The sequence below is a fragment of the Aethalodelphis obliquidens genome, unplaced genomic scaffold (assembly GCF_003676395.1).
Source record: "Aethalodelphis obliquidens isolate GAN/ISIS:26980383/991018 unplaced genomic scaffold, ASM367639v1 scaffold6, whole genome shotgun sequence".
Taxonomy (NCBI): domain Eukaryota; kingdom Metazoa; phylum Chordata; class Mammalia; order Artiodactyla; family Delphinidae; genus Aethalodelphis; species Aethalodelphis obliquidens.
The window spans coordinates 56,354,157-56,379,748 of record NW_020837950.1 but is presented as its reverse complement, the minus strand read 5'-3'; the positions used below and the strand labels follow the sequence as shown (position 1 = coordinate 56,379,748).

Here is a 25,592-nt window from a genome sequence, read left to right as displayed (position 1 = left end):
AGAATAGGATGGAGGTGGAAGCATATTTACTGGCAGCCCTTGTGCTGCCTGGGAAAAGTAATCTTCAGTTACCTTTGCATTCCCACTGTGCTCCAGGCACGGTTCAAAGCAACTCCATGCCTTGAATTTCCCAACTACGTTAAGTAGATGAGGATTTTGATGCTTAGATAAATAAGGTAACTTGCCAAAAGTCAGACATCTATTAATCTGAGGCTTTCTCCTGTTTGGTAGTGTGAGTGTTCACTATGTCTAACAAGATAGATTATTAACCATATTTTGCATAAAAGTACCACCAACATGATTATGATAGACTCAATAAACAAATATATTCTTTAAATTAGAAAATGTCATTTTATTTTCAATAGCCATATGTCCTTGTTATGAGGCAACTGTTAAGAGTATTTTCCAGAACCTTTGCCAATATTGTATAAATTAAGTAAAATTTCAATGAAACTACCCTCCTTCAAAATAGTTTCAAATCCTTCTCAAGGACAGATGGTGTTTTCATCATAAACAATAACATGGAGGATACCAAAGCCAGTGGAGGTGAGGCAAAGCACCAAGCACCATTCAGCCAGGCTATTGCTTTAAGATGCATAAAGAAATGTGTTCAGAATTGGGAAATTTTACAGAATTCAAAAAGCCCCACAACATATTTAGCCATCCAAAATGTATTTCACAAGCTTCTCAGTGCATTCTATTTTTCTACAAGAGATTAGTCAATATTTTGGTAATCAGGTTTTGAGAAGGCAGTTTGACACTCTGCTTTTCACAGAGAATGGGATTGGTGTATATTTTCATGAAGTGGTTTTAAATGGCAATACTTTCAACTTTACCCTGAAGGAACTACAAGCTGGTTGATTAACTTTGTGTGAAAATAAATCCATAGCAATAAGCACTGGAAAGAATTATATAAAGACTTAAGCCTGTGAACGTGTTAGAGCGGTGGGATATTTTCCCCCTCATTTGACAGGTGCTGTGTGTGTGCCATAGATAAAAGTCAGGGACAAGTACGAGGTCTGAGTAACAGCTTCTGCCTGGGCAGCCTCCAGTATCTAGCTCACATCCACCTGAACTCTTTTTTTTCCTAAAGTTTCTTTATTTTTTTATTATTATTTTTTTAGCATCTTTATTGGAGTATAATTGCTTTACAATGGTGTATTAGTTTCTGCTTTATAACAAAGTGAATCAGTTATACATATACATATATCCCCCGATCTCTTCCCTCTTGCATCTCCTTCCCTCCCACCCTCCGTATCCCACCCCTCTAGGTGGTCACAAAGCACCGAGCTGATCTCCCTGTGCTATGCAGCTGCTTCCCACTAGCTAGCTATTTTACGTTTGGTAGTGTATATATGTCCATGCCATTCTCTCACTTTGTCCCAGCTTACCCTTGCCCCTCCCCATGTCCTCAAGTGCATTCTCTAGTAGGTCTGTGTCTTTATTTCCATCTTGCCCCTAAGTTCTTCGTGACCATTTTTTGTTTTTTTTTTAGATTCCATATATATGTGTTAGCATACGGTATTTGTTTTTCTCTTCTGACTTACTTCACTCTGTACAACAGAGTCATGTACCAAAATGTTCATTGCAGCCCTATGTACAATAGCCAGGACATGGAAGCACCTGAACTCTTAAAAAGCAGTCCTGTGGACCGAAAGTAGGTGGCTCCACGCTGTGACCACTCCCCTCAGGCTATGATGTCTATTTTGGCTCAAGACTCTGTGACACCAATTAACAAGATTCATTCTGTCCCAAAGTACAAAGCAAACTTTGCTCATTTGATTAGCCCAAACTCTGTAAAAGCCCTATGCTCAGTAACTCATAGTTGTGTCGGGTACTTAAGAGCTTTCAGCAGAGCCCAGGAATAGAAGCAGGGCTGCTGCGGGTTGAGTTCTCCCCCACTCCTTCCTGTGGGCGTCACACTGCTGAGGAAAAAATAGGGGAACAGCTGGAGGGAGGCAGGGCCCTTGGCAGCAGAGCATGGTGTCAGAACCCGATCTGGTGAAGCAGAGTGCCGTCGGTAGTTACATCAAGAGTGCCAGGTCCTTTCGAGCTGCCAGAAGAGGACGACTGTGGGTGGGTGGTTAGAACAAAGAGGCAGAGGAAAGAACACAAGCCAGTTTCCAAGGAGGGGTGGGAACTAAGCAATGGAGAAGATGCCCTCAGAGATGTGGCATGTTAGTGGCTATTTTATATGTGTCTGTGGGGAGGTGAGGGGTCACAATCTGTGTTAAGTGAGTTACATATATAAGGTAAGGTTGTTGTGTGTGAGGACCTGATACTCAGTGATGAACTTCCAATGAAGCCAAGATGGGTTTTGTTCATGGACTCACTCTGACTCCACACAAGAAGTTTAAAGACATGTACAGGGCTCCTAGCATGTCTATGACAGCGCAGTCTTGGCACAAGAAGTAACCCATTAGAACTGCAAGGCTCTTTTGTGATTTCTGGCCCAGAAGAGGGCTTCTTGCGTTACAAGGAGACACAATGTTAGAACCCCAGGAATCCACCAGGCTTGCCAAAGCAGACTAAGGAGTCCAATTTACCAGATATAACCCCTTGAAAATAACATGTCTAAATATGAGTGAGTGGCCTCCTGGTAGGAGGAATGAAATATTAGTATTTGGTCTATTGATTTCTTATCTGTGGTGCACTTAATACAGATCTTGACCTTCCACGTAGAACTGCCTCCTGTCTCTGCGGACATCTTCCCCATGGCTCATTTCCCACCACTCCTTGGTGCATGTTTGATCCTTCTGCCTTTTTGTTCATCCCACCCACCTGCAGACCTTCCTTCTTGGCAGCCTAATAACAAGCAATGGGTCCAAAAGAAATCAACTAGAAAACCTTGAAATAAATGTTGATCACCATTTTATCTTACTAATCCCACCTCAGTCTGCTTGTTTATATCACTTTGATACATACAATATTAAATTATAAAGCTCTTTTCCATATTCTGCCCTGTGATTGTTTTCTACTTTTTTTAATCTCTGAATTTAGTCTCTTCTTATGCAGAAAATAAAAATTCCTTAAAGGTGGTGGTGAATGTTTTATGATTTGGTATCCTATCTAATGCATAAGGGTTGAAGTGTGGATGATACAGATATATAGTGTTAATACCAAGTGTTTTTATTTCTTTACTTAGTACCTGAGACAGTACATGTGCAATTAGACCTTTAAAATCCTTTTGTTGATTTATTAGTTGCCTCTTAGGTGTTTTTGATTGTGAATCTCTCTTGGACAAGCTGTTTGACCTCTCTCAACATAGTTTTATTAACATGCTTTCCAGACCTAGATTTTTTTTTTAACATCTTTATTGGAGTATAATTGCTTTACGATGGTGTGTTAGTTTCTGCTGTATAACAAAGTGAATCAGCTATACATATGCATACATCCCCATATCTCCCTCCCACCCTCCCTATCCCACCCCTGTAGGTGGTCACAAAGCACCGAGCTGATCTCCCTGTGCTATGCGGCTGCTTCCCACTAGCTATCTATTTTACATTTGGTAGTGTATATATGTCCATGCCACTCTCTCACTTCGTCCCAGCTTACCAGACCTAGATTTTTATGATATAGTAAAGCCAACCCACTCTAAATCACTACTTTATTATGTTTTTTTCCTAAAATTTTCTGGAATATAACAACAAAATATATTTGAGTGAAGAGTATTGACATTATTAAATTTGAAAATAATTCCAAATGACTCTCTGGACTTAAGAGTGTGTTCACCTTTGAAAACAATTCAGGAAACTCTACTTGTCTCTTCACGTTGTTGGAATTAAATTTGTGCACTTTGCAGAAAGTACTTTGTTCTAAATTGAAGAATGTAGTTGGGATCAAATTAGATAATGTATGCAGAAGTGCCCTGTTAATTGGCTTATCGGTATATATCATTAGTATGGTTAATGATGATGGTAGTCATGGAACAGCCAAGAATACATTGAGGTACATTTAGAACTGGAGCCTCACTAGGTGTGGCTGTCACCCATGAGTTAACTAGACGACTGCGGGCTGCCAGTCTAGTGTTTCTCAAACTTTAATGTGCATAGGAATCACCTGGTGATATTGTTAACCTGCTGCTTCTGATTCAAAAGCCTGGAGTCAGGCCTGGGTGTCTTAATTTCTAAAAAGCTCCCAGGTGATGCCAACACTGCTGATCCACAGAAAACACTTCAAGCAGCAAGGTTCTAAGCCTTAATAAAAGTTGCTGATTAGAAAAGAAAAGAATATTTGGCAGGATAAAGCCAAGGACTGTGTTCTCTGGAGTGCAGACCACCTGTAATCCACTATCACAGCAAATTTATGAAAGCAGAGACAGAGAAAGGATCTTATCTTTGTATCCTATTTTGCCTTTGTTTTAAATTATTAATATCTTATTTTCAATTCAGTTGATCTCAAGAAACATTTACTGAGCAACTCTTAGGATAGTTGGGCTCAAATTACAGAACTTTTGTACCTGGCACCCCTAAACACACACGCACACCCCTTGAAGCACCTGAATAATCCCAACTGAGTGTGAGGATGGAGGAGGACGGGGTCGGGATGTAAGAAAATAAGCAGTCTAGGTTTCTTTTTTTTCCCCGCACAGGCTCCGGACGCGCAGGCTCAGCGGCCATGGCTCACGAGCCCAGCCGCTCTGCGGCATGTGGGATCTTCCCGGCACGAATCCGCGTCCCCTGCATCGGTAGGCGGACTCTCAACCACTGCGCCACCAGGTAAGCCCTAGGATATTTTTGATTACAGTCCCCCTAAAAGCTTCTTGAAAAACTCTATTCCCCTAAAACATTTTAAATTGATATTAAAATTTTTCATTATAAATTTAAGTAGTAGTGAAGGATGTTGTTTATGGCATGCTGCAAATATCTATATTTTAAAATAAAGCTATCACTCTTCAGTGGAAATAAAAGTACCACAGTGATTTGAACCCATTGCCAGCCATTCAAAACACTAATAAACAAGGTCCTCTCTGTCAGAAATTTCATATTGTCTCTTTTTCTCCAACTTCCATTTCTGTTCCACTTCTCCCATAGATTTTTATCCTAATGTAATAGGCTTTTATGTTGAACATCTTTATTGGCATTCTTGTCATGCTTCTTCACCTCAAATATATATCCTATGAACATATGTGTAAAATAATTTCTTTTGGGTTGACTTATTATAAATACCAGTAATATGCATTTGATTAGAACATCATAAATTATGAATTCTGATAAACAATTATTATATGACTACTGGTTGGCACTAATACCCCCAAACAATACACAGAGAGGGCATAAGGCAAGGCTTAATGGAAAGTCTTACATCTAAGAGTCAGCAGAGGAGCACACAGGATTTCCCAAGTTCTCCTCCCGCCGTGAGAGGTGGTTAGGCCTAGGAGCTCACTTATGTAAACCTAGCGCATTGAGAAGAGACAGGAAGCATTTGTTTAACTATGTAACAACAGTGGCTTCCTAGAGGTGGGATGACTTTCTTAGAAAAGAGTAGTAGTTGGAGCTTAGTGAGCTCTGATATCAGCAAGAAGCTGCCTCACCATATTTTTGAGCTGGCCCGTTGCTAGGCTGCCTGATGTGGAAGAGAGACAGAGCCGCTGAAGCCTTTCAGCAGACAAGGGGATGTTTCTTGTCATGTAAAAAGTAAAATTTATTGGAAATGTATCTCTTAATGAGATGGATGGGGGAGGATATGTTATGGTGCCTTGATTAAAGGAATTGTTTAAAGGATTATTCATTTGGCAAAGTACAGTATTAAGAGTAAGACTAGGTAAGAGATATGATTTTCTTGCTAAAATGGGAGGAAATTTGGAAAGAAGAGTATGAGAAGAGACCCTTGACATACTGATAAGTGAAAGAAGCCCATCTGAAAAGGCTACATGCTGTATGATTCCAACTATATGACATTCTGGAGAAGGCAAAACTGTGGAGACAGTAAAAAGATCAGTGGTTGCCAGGGAATAAGTGGGAGAGAGAGGAATAGACAGGCAGAGCACAGAGGATTTTTAGGGCAGTGAAACTATTCTGTATGATATTATAATGGTGGATACATGTCATTATACTTTGGTCAAAATCCATAGAATGTATACCACCAAGAGTGAACTCTAATGTAAACTATGGACTTTGGGTGATAATATGTCACTGCAGATTCATCAGTTGTAACAAAGGTAGCACTCTGGGACTTCCCTGGTGGCGCAGTGGAGAAGACTCCGCGCTCCCAATGCAGGGGGCCCGGGTTCGATCCCTGGTCAGGGAACTAGATCCCACATGTCGCAACTAAGAGTTCACATGCCACAACTAAGGAGCCTGCCTGCCGCAGCTAAGACCCGGCACAACCAAATAAATAAATAAATATAAAACCAAACAAACAAAAAACAAAGGTAGCACTCTTGTGGAGGATGTTGATAGTGGGGCAGGCTGCACGTGTGTAAAGGTAGAGGGTGTATGGAACAGTACTTTCTCCTCAATTTTTCTGTGTATCGGAACTGCCCTAAAAAATAGTCTATTTTTAAAAAATAGAGGGAGAGAAAGAGAGAGACCCTTGGTGACTGGCATCTTCGTAGGCAAATGATTTTAGGAAAAAGTACGTGGAAGTTGAAGATCTGTACATAAGCATAAAACTAACCATGCTCATGTGCCCTTTAGAAAGTCTTCACGTACCCTCAGGCATAATTGAAACCTAGTTTGAAGATTTGGTCTAAGGTTGTAGGAGAGTGAATAGATACAGAAATGTAGTAGGAAAAATGGGTTATTCATTGAACAAATGGTTGGGGGAAAACAGGGTAGTCATATGGAAAAAAATAAGCGTAGAATCACACCTCACCAAAAATTAAATTCTAGATGTATCAAAAATTTAAACATTAGAAAAAAACTATACCTAGAAAAATGGTACAGATGAACCTGTTTGCAGGGCAGAAATAGAGACACAGATGTAGAGAACAAACGTATGGACACCAAGGGGGGAAAGTGGCGGGGGGCTGGTGGTGGTGGGATGAATTGGGAGATTGGGATTGACGTATATACACTAATATGTATAAAATGGATAACTAATAAGAACCTGCTAAATAAAAAAATAAATAAAATAAAATTCAAAAAAGTAAAAAAATAAAAGGCACTGTACAAAAAAAAAGAAAAAAACTATAAATGTAATAGCAGAAACATGATCTGGAGAGTGGTAGGTGTGATTAGTGAGGTAGGCAATGAATTCTACAGCTGGTTTATGTTATCACAGATTGGCACTATCACTGCGGTGTTAACATCCTGACTTGTGAAATAATAATGAGAATGAGAGTTAACTTTTATTGGGCACTTACCATGTTCAGGCAATGTTCTAAGCTCTTTATATGTATTAATACATTTAATTTTCACCACAACCCAACGTTGAGGATATCGTTTTATACCTCCATTTTACAGATGAGTCAATTAAGTCATAGAGTTGAGGTCACATGCTGGTCAGGGAAGTGAAGACTTCTTAATTCAAGCAGCCTGGCTCTAGAACCCAGGGACTTAATCACCATACTCTACAATGAAGCAACGCTCAATTCTATGTGCTTTTAAAACATGCTAGATATACAGATTAGTATTACATTTTGACAAAGTTGTATCTACAGCAATAAGTTTAAACAGCTTGTGCATGTACTTTCCTTTAGAAAAGCTTTGGAAAAAGAGTGTTTCTCATTCAATAGTTCACCTACAAAACACAGGATTATTTTATCCCTTATATATTCTAGTAACTGGAGAGTGAAATTTTGACATCTTTGCAAGACTTATTTCACAATTTAATTTCATGGTGTTTAGAAAAAAATCACAGTGTGTTGACTAGTTTTAGAAACACACTGCCATCATGCATGAAATGTTTTACAAACATGATCATCAATAGTTTGATGGGCAAACAATTGTCCTTTAAATTAATACGCTGCTTGTGCTGACATTGAGAGCAAATGTTGTCCCATTATTTCTGTGGCAGAGTAAACCTCACTAGAAAAGCAGGAATACCAACTAGCACACCAAATATACTAGCTTTATAATACTGTCATAAAATGATTATGGTGATGTTAAAGACAATATAAAATAATGGACTGGCAACTGCTTGATAACAAAAACACTCAGTACTCTTTAGTACTAAATAATCTTTAAGATGAGCTCAATTTTTGTTCAAAATTAGATAAAAACTAATAAAGCCTTTTTCTTAGGGTGCTAGGGATTTAGAAAGCTTCTTTGGAGGCCTGTACAATGGAGTTTTACTCACTCTAATCTAAAAGAGAATAAAAAACAGTGCCTGCAATTGCACTAGCATGAAGTCGTGTCCCAGCCTACCTGGGAGGTCTTCTTAACACAGTAGTCTTTCCCTCACATTCTTATTTGTAAATGATTTGGGCTTGATCAGAGAGGTTGAAGAGTTACGTGTACCATTTTTCTAGATTCCATATATATATGCGTTAATATACGATATTTGTTTTTCTTTTTCTGACTTACTTCACTCTGTATAACAGACTCTAGGGTCACCCACATCACTACAAGTGACCCAATTTCGTTCCTTTTTATGGCTGAGAAAAGTGGTACTGATGAATCTATTTGTAGGGCAGGAAGAGAGACGCAGATGTAGAGAACAGTCTTGTGGACATGGGGCAGGGGAAGGGGAGGATGGGACGAATTGAGAGAGTAGCATGGACATATATACATTACCATGTGTAGAATAGATAACTAGTGAGAAGCTGCTGTATAGCACAGGGAGCTCAGCTTGGTGTTCTGTGATGACCTAGAGGGGTGGGATGGGGGCGGGTGGGAGGGAGACTCAAGAGGGAGGGGATATGGGGATATATGTATACATACAGCTGATTCACTTTGTTCTACAGCAGAAACTAACACAACATTGTAAAGCAATTATGACTCCAATAAAAAAAAATTAGAGAAGATCCAGGAATGGACAATTGCTAATAATCAAATTGTTAGTGATAAAAATTAAACAAATACGATGAATCTTAATTTTGGGCTTTTTTGCATTTTCAATTGAAAATGTAAAAAAACTCTTAATAATATTCTGATGTAAAGAAAATGTGAACAAATACTTAATAAATCTAAATAACCTAAAAAAAAAGAGTTATGTGTAATACTCAGGGGGAAATATCTTCATGGCAACTGATAGGAGAATTCCTGTGGGCAGAAATTTCATTTAAAAGAGAATCTGATGAACCTACAGGTAGAAGCTAGCTCAAGTTGGCGCTCAGGTTTCCTGCCTAACAACGAAAGCAAAGGAGGGAAAATGATGACTTTGGGGAAGAAAGGGTTAAAGGAATGCACAGCTGAAGTTGCCCAAACAGCCAACCAGGCCTTTGGGAGCAACAGAAATGTCCAGTACATATTTGTTAGCTCTGTGGTCTAAATTCTTCCTTCAGTGAGTTCGATGTTGTTCAGTGATGCTCTGTAGCGTGACTTTCTCTTTTGAAGGAATCCATGTTATACTGAGTCCTGCTTCATGATTTGCACATAGTGAAGAAGTGGTTGCTTTCGGGAGCCACTGATATGTTGGTTACATGTGAAAAACCCTGCTTCCTTAAAGTTAAGAAGAAAAATGTCCTGCGGGTGGTGAGCAGTGGTTCACTAACCCCTTCTGTTAATGTGTCAGAGGCCCCTTCCCAGAGGAAACTGCTTTCCTGAAAGAAGGCGCTTTGGGTTCCAAGCCTACCCCATCATCGTGGCAGCTGGGAGCAATTCACCCAGATAATCTCACTCTTCTACCACTCCCTGGTTTTGGCAGTAAAAGTGATAAGTCATTTGAATTTTGCAGCCAGAAGGGACATGGAGATAATTATGTTCAATCCCCTAATTTAGGAAGCAGAAGCATAGAGAAGTGAAAGACATGCCCAATGTTACATGGCTATGCTAGCATGGGATGGTTAGAACCCAGGCCTTCTGTTTCCCACCAGTGTTCTTTCCACAACAACAGAAAAGCTGAAGAAATGTGGAAAAGGAGGAGGAAAAATCATACTGGCAAGTATGACTAAGGCATCAGCCAAACGATGAAACCAATAAATGGCTGTTTTCTTCTTGCAACAGACTTTATTTTTCATCCAACAAAATACACAAGATAGATGAAAATACAAAGAACCAAAAAATATGTTGGTAGCAGGTGCTGAGTTTTGTGTAATGAGTTGTGTATTCGTCTCTCCTCATAGGTGAGAAACAGCTCAACCACCAGCTGGGGTGGGTGGAGAAGTAAAATTCTTGGTGGTGTCTAGTGACAATCAGAGCCCACCAGCTCAGCCATACACCACATGAAGAGATCATGATTAGGAAGGGCACACAGAAGAGCCAGGTGTGCAACAGCTGACGGGAATATGCGTTTTCATCAGATGTCACAAATCTTCGTTTTCATTATCGGGTAACTGCGTCACTTAGCTCAACCAACGGTATCTGCAGCAGAGCAAAAGAAAACCTCATGACGGTATTAATATTCTAGTACCACCAGATTCACACACACCCTGAACATTCTCTTTTTACAGTGTTTCACAGGTCATAGAGAATGATAGGACGATCTCTATATTGCTGAAGTTATAATCCATAACTTCTGAATTCTTGAGAAGGTGCTTTAAATGTTGCTGTCTCCAGGATGCCAATCATCTTGGTGTTTAGGTACTCAGATCCCTTAAGTTAAAAGAAAGCACGTATGAGTGAAGCGATACAGAGGCTTTGCCTGTCCCAAGCCAGCAGCCTCCAGTCTGAAGTAACGATTTCCATGGGGAGGGTTAGAAGATTCCTTGGATTGATTCACAGCTGGTGCAAAAGCCAGAGGGAGGCTTGGTTAAGCAGTCATTTGTTGGCTGGTTTATGGTGATGGTTACAAAAGGAATATCCAGGTATATTTCCTGGTGGGGGCATTAGTCTCTCACCAAGAGTTTCTGTTGTAGATTCCAACCCGTATTTATGACAACGGGCCTGCTAATATGACATATCACAGAGGCAATAATACCAGGCCTATACCTTAACCACTGTGGAATTGGCCTCTCTAAATATAGAAAACCCTAAGGAGAAAGATTTTTCACATATACTAAATGGCAGTGTGACTTGTTGCATTAAAAATATTTAAACTCCTCAGGAAATATTGGGTTGGCTAAAAAGTTCTTCAGGAGGCATATGTATATGCCTTCCTATAACCTATAGTCAAAGTAGATTATTTAAATGTTTTAGATAATATGATATAGCTCTTTTTTTTTACTCAAAATAAAATATGAGTGGTATATACATACAATGGCATATGTATTAGTCAAGGATCTCCAGAGAAACAGAACAAATAGGACTTTGAGCTAGATATAGATAGATACAATTTTTTTGATAGATGTGATAATTTGTTATAATGAATTGGCTCATGTAATTATGGTGGCTGAGAAGTTCCAATGTCCACAGTCAGTGAGCTGGAAACCCAGAAGAGCTGAAGGTGTAGTTCCAGTTTGAAAAGCAGCAGCTCAGGGACAAAGGAGACCCAGTTTCAGTTCAAGGCTGAAGGCAGGGAAAAAAACTGATGTCCCAGCTTGAAGGCATTCCGGCCTCTTACTTGTGGGAGGGTCAGCCTTTTTTCAGTCTTCCAACTGATTGGATTGGTCCCACCCACACGAGGGAGGGCCATCTGCTTTTCTCAGTGTACTGATTCAAATGAGAATCTCATCGGAAACATCTTCACAGATACACCCAGAATAATGTCTGACCAAACGTCTGGACACCCTGTGGCCTGGTAAAGGTAATACATGAAATTAACCATTACAGAATACTATTCAGGTTTACAAAGAAAGGAAATTCTGACACATGTTGTAGTAGGGATGAACCTTGAGGAAATTATGTAAGTGAAATAAGCCAGTCACAAAAGGACAAATACTGTATGATTCCACTTATATAAGTTACCTAGAGGAGTCAATTTCAGAGAGTCAGAAAGTAGAATGGTGGTTGCCAGGAGCTGTGGGGAAAGGGAAATGGGGAGTCACTTTTTAATGGGTACAGAGTTTTAATTTTGCAAAATGAAACAGTTCTAGAGATTGATGGTGGAGATGGTTGCACAACATTATGAATGTATTTAATATCACTGACTGTACACTTAAATGGTTAAGATGGTAACTCTTATCTTTCACCACAATTAAAAATAAAAAGAGAAGGATTCTGGGAAGGTGGTGGATTAGAAAGCAGTAGGAATCTGTCTCCCCACCTAGACAACAGTTGTACTAGCAGAATCTGTCTGATACAATATTTTGGAATTCTGGAGTCTATTGAAGGCTTGCAATTTCCAGGAGAAGTCTTGGATGTAAATTATGGCAACAGTGATCATGTGCTCTATGTAATTCTACTTTCCCTTTTGCTCCTCTAGCCCATGGGGCTATAATCTTGTGCTACTTTACCTTCTCCTTTTCCTCCTCCTACCCATTCAATAGCCTTGTAACCAAATCCCGGTATTAAATTTCCCTATTTTAAATACCTACAGTGGTTCTGTTTTCTTTTTTGGACACTGACTAATAATCCACTTCTTCAATTAGATTATGTCAATTTAGGTCATATGCCCCCTCCTGTACAAAAAAAAAATTGTCATATTCTGTAAATGACTTTTAGATCAACAGGGACCCACTTCCCCAAAAGAGTTTCCCCTTAAGTTGAATGGGTTACATGGGAAAGAGGCAGATACCTGACTAGAGTCAGGATTCTATTGACAAGGAAGAAGGAGGGATGAGGTGCTTGGTAGGCAACCAGTGGTGTCCAAGGTCCTCCATCTAGCAAGAAATGAAGCCAAGATATGTGTCCAAGTCCATTGGACTCGAAATACAGCACTGTACGGTATAGTATAGGGTCAAGTATACTGAACTGGGACCCAAGTCTGTTCATTGCCAGTCTGAACTACAGTGTCTGCGTGTGCGTGGAGGACAGCTTGGATCCCTAGATCTGGGAATGCAGGCCCAATTGTGTCATTAGAGCTCACAAGTTGTCATTTCACTAAGGGAGCATGCGTGACAAAATTCTACTTTTTTCTAATTCCTTTTTCTCTTGGGGCAGTCCAGTTTCAGCCTCGTGTGTGTGTCCGTGCTTCTGCAAGCCCACAGCTCTGATCATTATCAGCTGACACAGAAGCTTTGCAGACCTTCCTTTAGTGGTGACAGTTTCACCACTGTCATTATTAAAGTTGTGCTGAACAAAGGAGGTATTGATCTCTATTATGCTCAGACTTTTTATTTTGCTACGTAGCATAATATTGATCAAGTCTAGGGTCAGCCACAGTCACATCGACTTTCTCCAATGTTCCTGCCAACTTACTGGAAAGAGTCTAAGTTAAAGAAGTAGTGTTTGGCCATTACCACATCTGTCACTTAACATTTTTCTTCTTTAATATTGGACAGACTTGGGTATCTTCTGTTGTGTTTTAAGACATTTGAAGCTAAGGAAAGCGTCTAGAATTATGGTGGTGGTTGTGTTGTCTCCATAGAATTGTTCTTAGTGGCGAATTCTGGATTTCAAAGGCTACCCACATAGGATGATCTCCCACATACCCCTCAAATAGATTTCTTCCTTAGAGTTCCTTCCTTCCCTTCCATCCTTCCTTCCTTCCCTCCTTCTGACTCACTGGTATTTCTAAATGTTTCATCAGATTTAAGCAGCTTTTCACATGCATTTTGCTTATTTCCTGAAGCATATCTCATTTTCTAAGCATTGCATAACTGCCCAAGTTAGGGGGCTTTTGGGGATGGGATGGGGAAAGAGGGGAGGGTGTGGAGAGCAAACCCTATTGTTGGAATGTTACAATAACTGTTGACTAACTTTAGATGACTCCCTGAGGTAGAACAACTCACTTTTCTCTCCTACAGTAGTGAACATTCTCATAGATTTTCTAATTCTGATCTTGAGGGTTTTAGGGGTGATAAATAAATCAGAGGCAATTCCAAGGAAGCCCAGTTTGTATCTCCTAGAAATGAACGTGGTGTTATATCTGTACTTGAAGCAGGAGCAAGGGAGAAGAGGTGTCAAAGGAACATGGGTATTTTGGAGCCATTAAGGGTTGCCAGCATCACTAGGACTGATTCAAGCCCTGACTAGCTACAGCATAGCTTCTTAGGGCCGGGAAACTTCCATAGAGTATGGACCTCATCCCCAGCACATGCATGGGTACTTTAAGAGACATCCCATCTAAGCAGAAACCTGTAACCCAATTTGTATGGTCCACAGTATCTGGAAAGGTATACAGTTACTTAAGGACCCAGTGTTACTAATCATGGTCAATAACACATTTTGAGGCCAGAGCATGGTACAAAATCTTTTTCTCATTTCTTTTGGATTCATTTCAGGCCAAACTGAATCAGCCTCAGGAAGGTACCTGGAAATCTCTTTTCTCTCTAGTCTCCTACTCTTATCCCTGCGCTTGTGTTGGGGAAGCTGCTTCCAACTAGCAGGTACCCCCAACAGGTAGGTTCCATCCTGGGATCTTGGCAGATTTTTACAGTCCTTCCTGAGTGTCTTCTTGGGGCTCTGGGCTCTTTAGAGAAGCACACTCACAGGACAACCTCTTCTACTGCTACTGTTAATCACTTCCCATAGATACCTTTGATGCTTGTTATGATAAAAGATCCCCCCTCCCTTTTAGAGGTGAGGGTGGGAGGACAAAGCAGGCAAAGGGAAGGAGAGCCCTATCCTGCTACACACCATGGATGTCCACAGGCTGGGGCAAGGAGCAGGTGTTCTGAAACTCGTGAGAAGGGGACTGAGGAGTGGGAAGTCTGCCTCTGAGTGGTGGATGAGGCTTTCTGTGTTAAGTGAAAGTACAAGCGGGGTCCACTCTATGAGCAGTGGTATAGGACTGCAGTGACACAGCCTCCCTCCACCTTACCAATGTGTGCACCACGGCTTTCTTTTTAGATAATGGAACCGTAACACTCTTATCTACAGCGAGTGTCCTTTCTGGCTTTTAAAATTCTTGGATTTTCTTCACATGGATTTCCATGTAGTATGCATATTTAGGCTGAGAAAGGTGGTGTCTTATTCCTATGGAGTCATTTGTGATAATATAAACTGAAATTCAGACCATCTTATGAGATATATAAAAATGACCAGAGGCAAAAAGCATTGGGAGCATCTAATAAATGTAATAAGTTATTTTTGTGGCAGCAATATTATTTTAAATACAAACTCTATTTAGAGTGAATATGAAGGTTTATTAGTTAATATTTATAAATCCATTTAAGCTGCTCAGATAAATGGATAATCTAAATAGCTATGGTTAGGCAGGCTGAAATGGGTTTGAGTTTGGTGACATAAAATCCTCATTTCTTGGCCTCTTTCCCCAGCATTCTGCAGGGATACACTGGCTCATTTGAAGCTTTAACCTTCAAGGTTTCAAAGGAAGGAGCCGAGATGCACGTAAGTAGAAGGTATGTGTCTCTTGAAATTTGTTTCTTTCAAGTTTGATGCTCAAAAGAAAAAAAATGTCATTAATTTGACAGTCATGCATAAGAAAAGAGCACTTTCCTCTGTGAAGTAATGTATCATAAGGGTTGAGAATGCAAGCTGCCACTTGCTAGCTGTGTGGTCTTGGGCAGGTCACTTAACCTCTCTGTGCTTCAGTGTCCATCCTTGAATGGCTTGGATATCTGGATGGCAATGTGCCAAGTGGCATATGCCTTTTCTACCAAACACCTTGTTGATTACGAGCGCTTAACATATGCAAAGTAAGTCATGCTTTCTCTATCAGGCAGTATTCTCATCTGCAAGCTGCTGTTACCCACCATGCTTTGCTGCAATAGGAGATTTACTGGAAAGCCAGGGGAAGTTCACAGAATAGAAAAGAGGCAGTTTGGAAAAAGGGCAGGAGTCAAGGATGCCACGGAAGCAGCAGCAAGAGCGACGCCCCATCACTCCAGGGACTGGTCTGGCCTGGGAGCTCCTCTGCCACCCAGATGCATCTGGCATGGCTCTTCCCGCCCTCCTCCCTGCACTGTATCAGGAGTGGGTAAAAGATATCTCTGACCCCCTTGGTTTCCATAATGGGAGGTGGCAATGGAAAGCAGTCACTGGGATCTGTCCTCTTGCCAAGATTACATACAATGGAAAATTCTACCAGTAGGAATATGTGGTGCCTAGAGTGGAGGTGTGTAGATTCTGGGTAGTCAGAAAAATCACAGATCTCTGCTTTACTTGTATAAGACTTCAAATTTTCCTCAGTAACTCTGTGAGCAGTGATATGCTGGTAAGTGTTTAACAACTGGCTCTCTGGCCATGATTTGTAGCACTTGTACATTTCCACAGGGCAAATACCCCTACTGTGGCCAATTTCATGATACTACATGACATCTGAGCACAGTTGGAAATACACAGTAACATACTACTGTATAACATTTCAGCCATACAGCTACAACAGATGTAAATAATCTCAAGTGCATAGATGATAGTAAAATGTGGTGAGACAATGAGGAAGAGATGAGTTTTGAGTATTTATTACCTTTGTTAACATAATTTAATTGTAAGTTTATACGATTTAATTTTTAATCATAGCTGTGTTTAGCAAATGGCTTGCAGAATTTTTGAGAGAAAAACTTTGAGCCAGTTCCAGCATACCACTGCCCATGAGGTGGATCAATAATGTTATTGAGAGAGAGATTTAGAGATCTGAGAGATTCCTTACACAGTAGGATGTTTGGTGGAGAGGCCTAGGACCTGGGAATTTTGCACAGCAGTCTATAACACTGGGGACTCTCAGTAAAAGAATAATAATAGTACCTGGCATTTACTTAGGAAAACACATTCTTACTCAACATCCCACTCATTTTTGATCCTCACAACAAATCCAAGGAAAAGGTAAGCAAGGTGTGTTACAGGTGAGGGGACAGAGAGTCAGAGAGCTGAAGTGACCACTGACACGTGGAGCTGAGACTAGAATTGGGTCCTTGAGACTTCCAGTTCACAGCTTTTTCCATACCATCCTGCTTCTTTGAACCCCCTGCCATCACTGGGAGAGTCACTTATTATAAGCAGCCCATTAAATAATCCGGGATGTGTATGTCAGGCCTTATTCCCCAAATTCATTCCAGGGGCCTCTCCTGTATCTTCACAAATAAAGAATGAAATAAAGTTGGAGGCTCATAGAGTGGGCAGTGATAACCCATTGCGTTAGCAGCTTTGATAGTCAGACCCCAAGATGGCCACCAATGATCCTTACCCCCTGGTGTTCATGTCCTTGGACCCCTACATGGAAGAGGGCTGGCCTTGTGACCAGTAGGATACTGCAGGAGTGATGGTATGTGACTTCTGAAGCCAGCCGTAAATGGCACTGCAGCTTCTGCCTTGTTCTTTTGGATCACTGGGGGAAGTGCTCTCAGCTCTTGTGCTCTGGGGGAAGTCAGCAGAGGGTTGTGCAGACACCCAAGCAGCCCTGTGGAGAAGCCCACATTGGAAGGAACTGAGGCCTCCCACCAACAACCAGCACTACTTGCCCCCCATGTCAGTGAGCCACCTTAGAAGTGGATTCTCCAGCCCCAGACGAGCTTTCAGATGACAGCCACCTTGGCTAACACCTGACAGAACCGCATAAGAAACCCCAAGTCAAAATCACCCACCTAAGTGCTCCCAAAGGATTGACCCACCGAAACTGAGAGATGACCAATGTTTATGTTGTTTTAAGCCACTTAGTTTTTGGGTAATTTGTTACACAGCAAGAGTTCGACTGGATTTCTTTCAGAGCTGTACCATATGGGCTGTGGGTGATCTTAGTCCACTACAGAGAGGTGTTAGGGGCTTAAGCGAGCACTTTAAGTAAATTGTTGTGTTGTTTTTGTTTTCCCCCAAAGAAATTGAACTCTAAGTCAACATTGGAGGGCTTTGTACAATATAACTTGAAATGCATTTTCTCTTTAATGCTTTTCTAAATAAATCTAATGCTTCTCTAACATTTTTTTTCCTATTGTTACCCACAAAAATGTGCACTCTATATTGAGTGCACCTGCAACTCTGAAGAGCAAGGCAGCTTGACCTGGCATTCACTCAGGCGCCCTTAAGTCATCCCACAGCCCTTCAGACCCCACCTTCACTGTCCCCTTTGATACTTTTGGGTCTCTGGGCCATGGCATCGCCTGCCCTTTGGGAAAGCCTGAACAAGGGAAAATAATGAAGCTAATTAATTAGGAAGGGAGGGGGCTAGAGACTCCACTGGATGTTGCGGCTGGAGACCTTAAGATCATTAGCAGAACACCAGCCCTAACACCGTCCGGGAGGCTGAGCCTAGAAAAATCAGCTCGCGTTCCCAAGAGCTCAGGAGAGGATCTCAGCGTAGACAGGCTGTCGTGCCTACCGGGAGGGTGGGAGCCGGGATCACCCCAGCTCCTTGGCGCGTTTCCTCCGAGCTGGAGGAGGCCGAGGGTGGACCCCGGAGCCGTTGCCCAAGGCGAGGCGCCCGAGCGCCGGCGCGGGGAGACCGGAGGTGGGACGCGGCAGGCTGCGCCTTGCAGGCCAGAGGCAACCGGGTGCGGAGCGCGCACGGCCCCTGAGAGCCGGCGCCTTCAGCATGGAGTGGGAGCTCAACTTTCTGCTCTACCTGGCGCTCTTTTTCTTTCTGCTCTTCTTACTTTTCCTCCTGCTCTTCGTAGTCATCAAGCAGCTGAAGAACTCCGTGGCCAGCACTGCCGGGGCGCTGCAGCCCGGGCGCCTCTCGCTGCACCGGGAGCCTTGGGGCTTCTCCCACGAGCAGGGGGTGTGACCGGCGCCGCGCGGACACTGGCAGGAGGGCATGGAGCTGTTCGGGCACCGAGCTGGGTCTCGGCATCGATTCTCTGGCCGCCCGGGTTCGAGGGCCAGGCTCGGCTGCCTCGCTGGCAGGTCCGTTTGGAGGTGGGAGGGGTTGGCAAAGGGGCGAGTTTCTCCGCTCCTCCGGGAGGCTAGGGGTTCGCGGCGCGCGGGGATGTCAGGGACGGCGGGTGTCTGGGGTCTGGGCTGGTGCTGTGCTCTTAGGGAGGGACCCTAAGCTTTTCCGGGGCGGGGAAAGATGCAGAAAAGAGAGAAGTTTAGCTTTTGGAGCCAGAATGGCTTTGAGACCCTGCAAGCTCTTCTTCCAGTCCAACTGCAATTTATCTTGTACCCAAGGGGTACAACACTAAATTATTCAGATAATTCAGTTATCTGAATTGGAAGTCCAGCCGCTTCCAAACAAAATCGAATGTCATCCTAACCTTTGGGACAGGAGGCAGGAAGAAACAGGGCGCACTCGAAGTATTCCAAACACTGCTTTAAGTATCTTTGTTCTTCGGAGATGCTAAATGGGATTCAACTGGCGGTGCCAAGGAGCGAGGACTCAGGGGCCCATTTTTTTATGGGGAAGCTCCTCTTCCCCTTGATCCCTACTCCTATTCTAGACGCCAACCCCGTAGGAGCCTGCGGATTGCCGCGGCGGTAGGTTTAGATTCTGAAACAGCAGGAGGGTGAGCGTTAGAGTGGGAGCCATTGGGAGAGTCCTTGGAGTTGCCATGGAGGGCTGGAGAAAGGAGGCAGTTTAGGCATTGTAGGGCAACGGGAAAAGGACAGGAAGAATGTAGGCTGTCCTACGTGATTCGAACATCTTCGGGAAGATTGACGGGCACGAGTAAACTGCTCACCAGTGTGCCCTAAGTACGCTCGGGGCAATGTTAGTCTGGGAAATAACTTCATCTTCCAGATGCTTTTTCCTCGGTTTATGCCGTCTCAAGTTCTGGAGCCGAGCTGCTGCTCTGGGCTGGGGTGTGGAGGACCGCGGATGCAGTTACAAGCCGGGTAACCGGGCTGGAAACACCAGAGATGGACGTTTTCTGCGACGGTAAGTAGGGACCACCCTTGGTTTCACTTTGTCCCTGGGTAAACTTTTGAAGACCCAGGGCCTTTAAAAAGTGAGAGCTTAGGATGGAGGAAATGGGTGCAATGAAATAAAGGGCTCTCTCCCACTCAGAACCAGTGAGCTTCTACTGGAACCAAGGAGCCAAACTGATTCCTAACCTAGTACAGTGTCTAGGTAGAGGATCATAATAATTAGAATGGGATGTGAGAAGTGATTGCAATTTTAATAAATATGCTCTTTTGGAAAACAGTGTGCAGGGGTTCTTGAAGTTGAAATATGTAATGCAGATACAATTTGTCTTCAGTAAGGGAAGATTTGGGTTCAGTCATGTTTAGGATAAGATAAGCTGTCCCTGTTGTGACTGTAACACGGAAAACATTTATTAATTTTAGGCACAAAGACAGACCATGTAGAAAGGCTAAAAACAATGAAACAATAAGTGTCGCCTAAGTTGATAATATGAAAGTGAAGTGGAAGACAATTATTTTAATAATTCGAGAGAAGGAAAAATGGTCTCACTGTGTGAATATTTATAGGGGAAGTTTTGGCCTGACACATTCAGATAATTTCCTGCTTTCCTAGAATAGAACTGTTGTTAATGAAGTGAGTGGTTTATTTTAAATATAATGTCATAATCAAATTCAAATACATATGTGTATATACATATATATACGCATATATGTATGTATATACACACATGTATTTATGCACATGTGTACACACACACATATATATATATATACACATACACACACCTCTCTTTATTGGAGGTATAATAAGACTCGATTTGAATTCCCAGTTTGAATCTCAGAATCAACTGCAGTGATTCGAAATTGTACTTTGCACAGTAGTTCTCTAATTGGTTGACACCTCTGCAGTGACATGTAGTTATACAGTTGTATGGTAAATATGGACTTTGAAGACGAGTGTGGGAGTAATTAATAAGCAATAATAGTTTACAAGGATGGAAAACAATCCCTTCATACTTTATAAATAACCAGAATGCAAATTGTTTTAAACACCTGCTTGTCTTGATTTTATAATCCTTTATTCTTCCTAGCAGTGCCACGGGTGTCCAGAGGTTTAAATCACCCCTGACTCTTCTAGACAGGAGACTATAGAGAACTCAGGGTGAGTAGTTTGCTGCCATCCCAGTATTAAGCCAATCTCTTTGCTGGTTCTACTGACTGAGTTTCCTACGAAAAGAGTGGTTGCCTTTCTCTCTTGTGGCCAGTGCCATTTTATAACCTCCTCAGAATCTAATTCATTAACTACTAAGTTCCCATTTATCCAGGCAAAAATGAATATTTATTCCTATTACCCAATCTCTGCCTGGAACTTGGCCCTAAAATCTGGGAATTAAGGACTCTCACAAGTTCTCTCAGAACTTGCTGCTGTTGACCTCCTGCTTTGCCCTTGCTTTGTTAGAGATCTTGCTTTTGAAACTTTGACATCTCTACATGAGCTGCCCTGTTCCATTCATTTATTCAATCCTCATTTTTAAGAACCCAACATAGATCGATCTCTCACATTAGAACTACTTTTGAACTCAAATTTTGCGCTACCTGTATGCGTTTTTAATCTAGCCCTCTGACACCCACAATGGCCTAGGTGCCAGGCTTGTACACATTGGCTGCTCTATCCACCACACCCTGGTGCTGACAATCACTCCATCAAGTCTGTTTTTGAAGACAGTGTACATATGAACTAGGCATTAAAACATTTTGAAAAGTCAGGAACATTTAAGATAACTGCTCATTATATAAGTGTAACTTGATTATAGAAAATTGCTGTGTTTTATTTTCAATATAAGGTTTTTAGTGACTCTTCAGCAACGTTAGAAACTGAGTTGAATTTCTTACATTATATGGAAATGGGCCATAATTCGATTGTTACATAATATTAGTATTCTGTTTCAACTGTTCTTATTTCATTGTTGTTTCTAAATTTCAGCTGTTTAAAAAGACTTCAAATCTTATTAGGATAATCTTGATTGTTTCACTGATTTCCAAACTTGTAAGTGCAATGAATCTGCAGTTCTACTTGGAAAGATAATCATTTTAAGTTGAATGAGAATGACATCACAATCATACCTGTGAAATCTAAAATGTCTAATAAAGTAGATTCCTATGTCTGAACTTCAATTTTAAGGCACAGCTGTGGATGCAGGACTGATGCCATCTGGTGCGAGTCCACAGAATAAGAGAGAAAATTTACCTAGGGTGTGCCATGCACTGGCTTTTCTGGGAATGACAAGGTGCCAGGATTTGTTTTTGGTTCACTTGCAGGGGTGGAAACTTGGAACTAGGTGAGTAAAAAATATGCAATATTCTATTTTTAGCTTGACATTCCATGTTTCCAATTTTGTCTATAGTTTCAAAATAAGTGCAATAGAGTTAAAAATTTTTAATGGCCAAAATTCTAAACATTGTAAATGATTAAACCATTATGGATAGTGGGAAATGATTATTTTTTCTAATTCATACCTACTAATATAGAGACTTTTAGAATACTAATGTAGTACATAGAAAGTACTTGCAGAATACTGTACTCTGTTTTTATTTTTATAGCTACTCTGAGGTACTTGTGCTTATTTAAGCTAAATCCACAATTTAAACTCTGGGACCATTAGAAAATCACTGTCAGCTGTCTGTGGCACATAAAGGGAAAATTAAACATTGAGTTGTAGATCTTTGATGTTGATTTTTTGTTTGTTTGAATCAGTGAAATCAATCCTCCATTTTTTACTTTGTCTACACAAAATAAAGTTATAGATGAAATAATGATCTGAATAATTACCTGAGTAGTTAGCATTTTACCATATAAGAACTTGAGTAAGCAGAAGGGCAGGCCTGTGTTTAGAGAGTACTGAGAACATAATAGACACTCAGAAAAAAACTTCCTGATGGATTAAGCTAAAACCCCTCTTATTTGCCTTAATAGCAGCTATTTTACACAGTAATCCTGATTATTTCCTCCACCCACCTTTGGTCTGTTTAGGCACTGGTGGGTTCAAGATATACTTTTGTTTTATTAATATGATTCTATGAAGTTTCTTGAACTTGAATATGTACAGATTCTTCAGGCAAGATATTTTTTACTTTCAGATAAAAATTTTCTTATTGGGAATCAAGGTGGATTGCTATCTTGAAATTACTGGACTGAACAGCGGCATTAACAAAGTAGGGGTTTCGTTTTGTTCTCATGTAACAAGGAGGTTGAGGGTCGGCTAGTACTGGTGTTGGTTCAGCAGCTCACAGATGTCAGCGTCAAGGTGGCCCCTGAGGTTCCCATGGCTTTTCCCGTAGGTTCCAAGATGGTTGTTACAGTTCCCTTCAAGAAGATGGAGGGAACCCAAAGGGAAAACAGAGCATGCCAGTTTGAGTCCACTTCCGTTTAAAGAGCTTTCGGCAGCCCAGCAACTTTTGCTTACATCTCATTGGCCAGACTATGTCATTGGCTCCTGCTATGTCTTAAGATTGGCTGAGAAAGGTAGTTTTTGTAGCTGGACATACAACTGCCTTCAACAAAAATCTGAGTTCTCTCGATAAGGAAGAAGATAATGGTGGATCTTGGGTGAACAACTTGTAGTCTGTGCCCTGGATACAAAATACAGTAGTAAAGAAGCATGATGCTTGAAACATATCAAAACTGTAGCTCCTTCACAACTGGCAACTCCAAGCAACACTGCTGTACTCTGAGAGAGTGAGTAGAGTGAAGACGTGTTAGGTTTTCTCATGAAACACTTACCAGGACTGCCCTTCTCTCTCAGCCCTTGCCCCTATCAGGCTTTTCTAGAGGAAGATGCTGGGAAGCTGCACACTGTCTTGGAGGACATAATCTCTTCATGGAGGTTTGAAATGGGATGAGGAATGTTCTACCTTGCTACTTCCACATCAGCTTCATTTATCTCTTCTCTGATTTTCCTCACAAATTTTTGGTGGAATCTAGTTGTGTATTTGATCCCCATAAAAGGATCATTTCTTTCATGCACTGGGGAGGGTAATCTATGTGAAGAAAGGCTACTTTACTCCCTTCTGTGACTCCACCACCAATCTAGGAATATCCTGGAAGAATTGCTTCTCAGAGCTGCTTCCATAAGCAGCCTACATCCTGGCTAAGCAAAGGGAGAAGAAACACTTCCCACATCCAGGGCTGTCCAAAAGAACTTTCTGTGATGACAGAAATGTTCTATATTTGAACTGTCTTATATGGTAGCCACTAGCCACATGTGGTTGGCAAACACTTGAAATGTGGCTACTGTGATTGAGGAGGTAAATTTTAATTTTATTTACTTTTAAATAATTTAAATGTAAATAGCCACATGTGGCCAGTGTCTATTGTGCTGTAGAGCATAGTACCTACCTTTCTCTTTCCTGCGTTTTAGAACTTGCTGGGTGTGTGTATGGGGAAGGGGGTGGTTAGAGCCACTACGTAAGTCACATGCTTGGTGTTCCATGGTCTTCACTGTTCCACCTTGCCATTGAACTTGTCTCTCAGAGGCAAAGGAAACATGGTATTTTGGAACTAAATTCAAGATGTTAACTTGACATTTACACATTGAACGTATGTATAAGTGGAATGGTCTCCTGGGAACAGATCCTGTGATTGATTTTAGTAATAAATGATGATGGGAAAGGGGTAGTGCTGGTCATTTAACATTCCTAGTGAACATTATGTGTTCCTAGTCAAAGTCAGCAGAGATTATTTTATTCTGTTGTGTAATTCATTCTGTGTTACTTTATTTTTTTAATATTGTGGTTGCTAAATGATACTTCATGTCTGTTTTTCAAAATACTTCGTGGTTTATACTTTTAAAAGGCTGTGAAATAAAAAAATAATTATATGTAACTCAGCTTGGTGTGTGTGTGAATTATTATTACCCATACTTTTTGAAGAGTTAATTAGGATGAGGTAAATGGATGGAAGGAAATATTTATTTTTGTATCAGATTTTCTTTATAATGGGCATGTTTATATGCCAATTAACGTTATTTTTTAAAAATATTAAATGATTCTTTCATTGTATACAGAGTTTGGGTAAAATATGAGGGTGGCAATGGTATTGAGTAATTTTTTCAAGTGTCTGGGTGTTTTTCTACGCTGAGCATCACTTGACTTTTGTCTCAGTGTCCTGTTTTGGTTTGTCTTTTATTAATGAGTTGTATGATTCTTAAAAATATCCTAGACGCTACTCCTTTATCCCAATATATGCTTTGCAGTAATTTTCTTCTAGTTTCTGGATAGCCTATTCATTTTCTTAACAATGTCTTTAAGAGAGCGATTTTAAAATTTTGAAGATAAATTTATCCACTGTTTTATTGCTTTCCATGTACTCTTCCTGTCTTTTAGGTCACAAAAATATACTCCGGTGCTTTCTTCTAGACTAGAAGCTTTATAGTTTTAACTTTTACTATGTCTGTTATCCATCTCAAATTAATTTTTGTATATGCTATGAGGTAAAGATTGGGTTCTCCCCCGGCCTATATATGAACAGTTTTCCCCCCGCCATTTATTGAGAAGACTTTCCTGTCCCCATTGGATTGCTTTGGCATTTCAGTCAAAAATCAAATGACTATTTTTTTTTTTTTTTTTTTTTTTGCGGTACTTGGGCCTCTCACTGTTGTGGCCTCTCCCGTTGCGGAGCACAGGCTCCGGACTCGCAGGCTCAGCGGCCATGGCTCACGGGCCCAGCTGCTCCGCGGCACGTGGGATCTTCCCGGACCGGGGCACGAACCCGTGTCCCCTGGATCGGCAGGTGGACTCTCAACCACTGCGCCACCA

At 41.2% G+C, this 25,592-nt stretch overlaps 1 protein-coding gene across 1 annotated transcript in view; it reads left to right on the top strand.

Annotated features, from left to right (window-relative positions):
* The window catches only part of SMIM43 (small integral membrane protein 43), a 50,950-nt gene extending 26,286 nt beyond the window's left edge, over positions 1–24,664 (top strand). Inside the window, 4 exon segments of the mRNA XM_027103630.1 lie at positions 15,302–15,385; positions 18,593–19,791; positions 20,870–22,117; positions 23,118–24,664. Of these exon segments, the coding sequence (XP_026959431.1) occupies positions 21,984–22,117; positions 23,118–23,286 (303 nt within the window). The 5' untranslated portion in view covers positions 15,302–15,385; positions 18,593–19,791; positions 20,870–21,983 and the 3' untranslated portion in view covers positions 23,287–24,664.
* Positions 24,665–25,592: the final 928 nt, after the last annotated feature.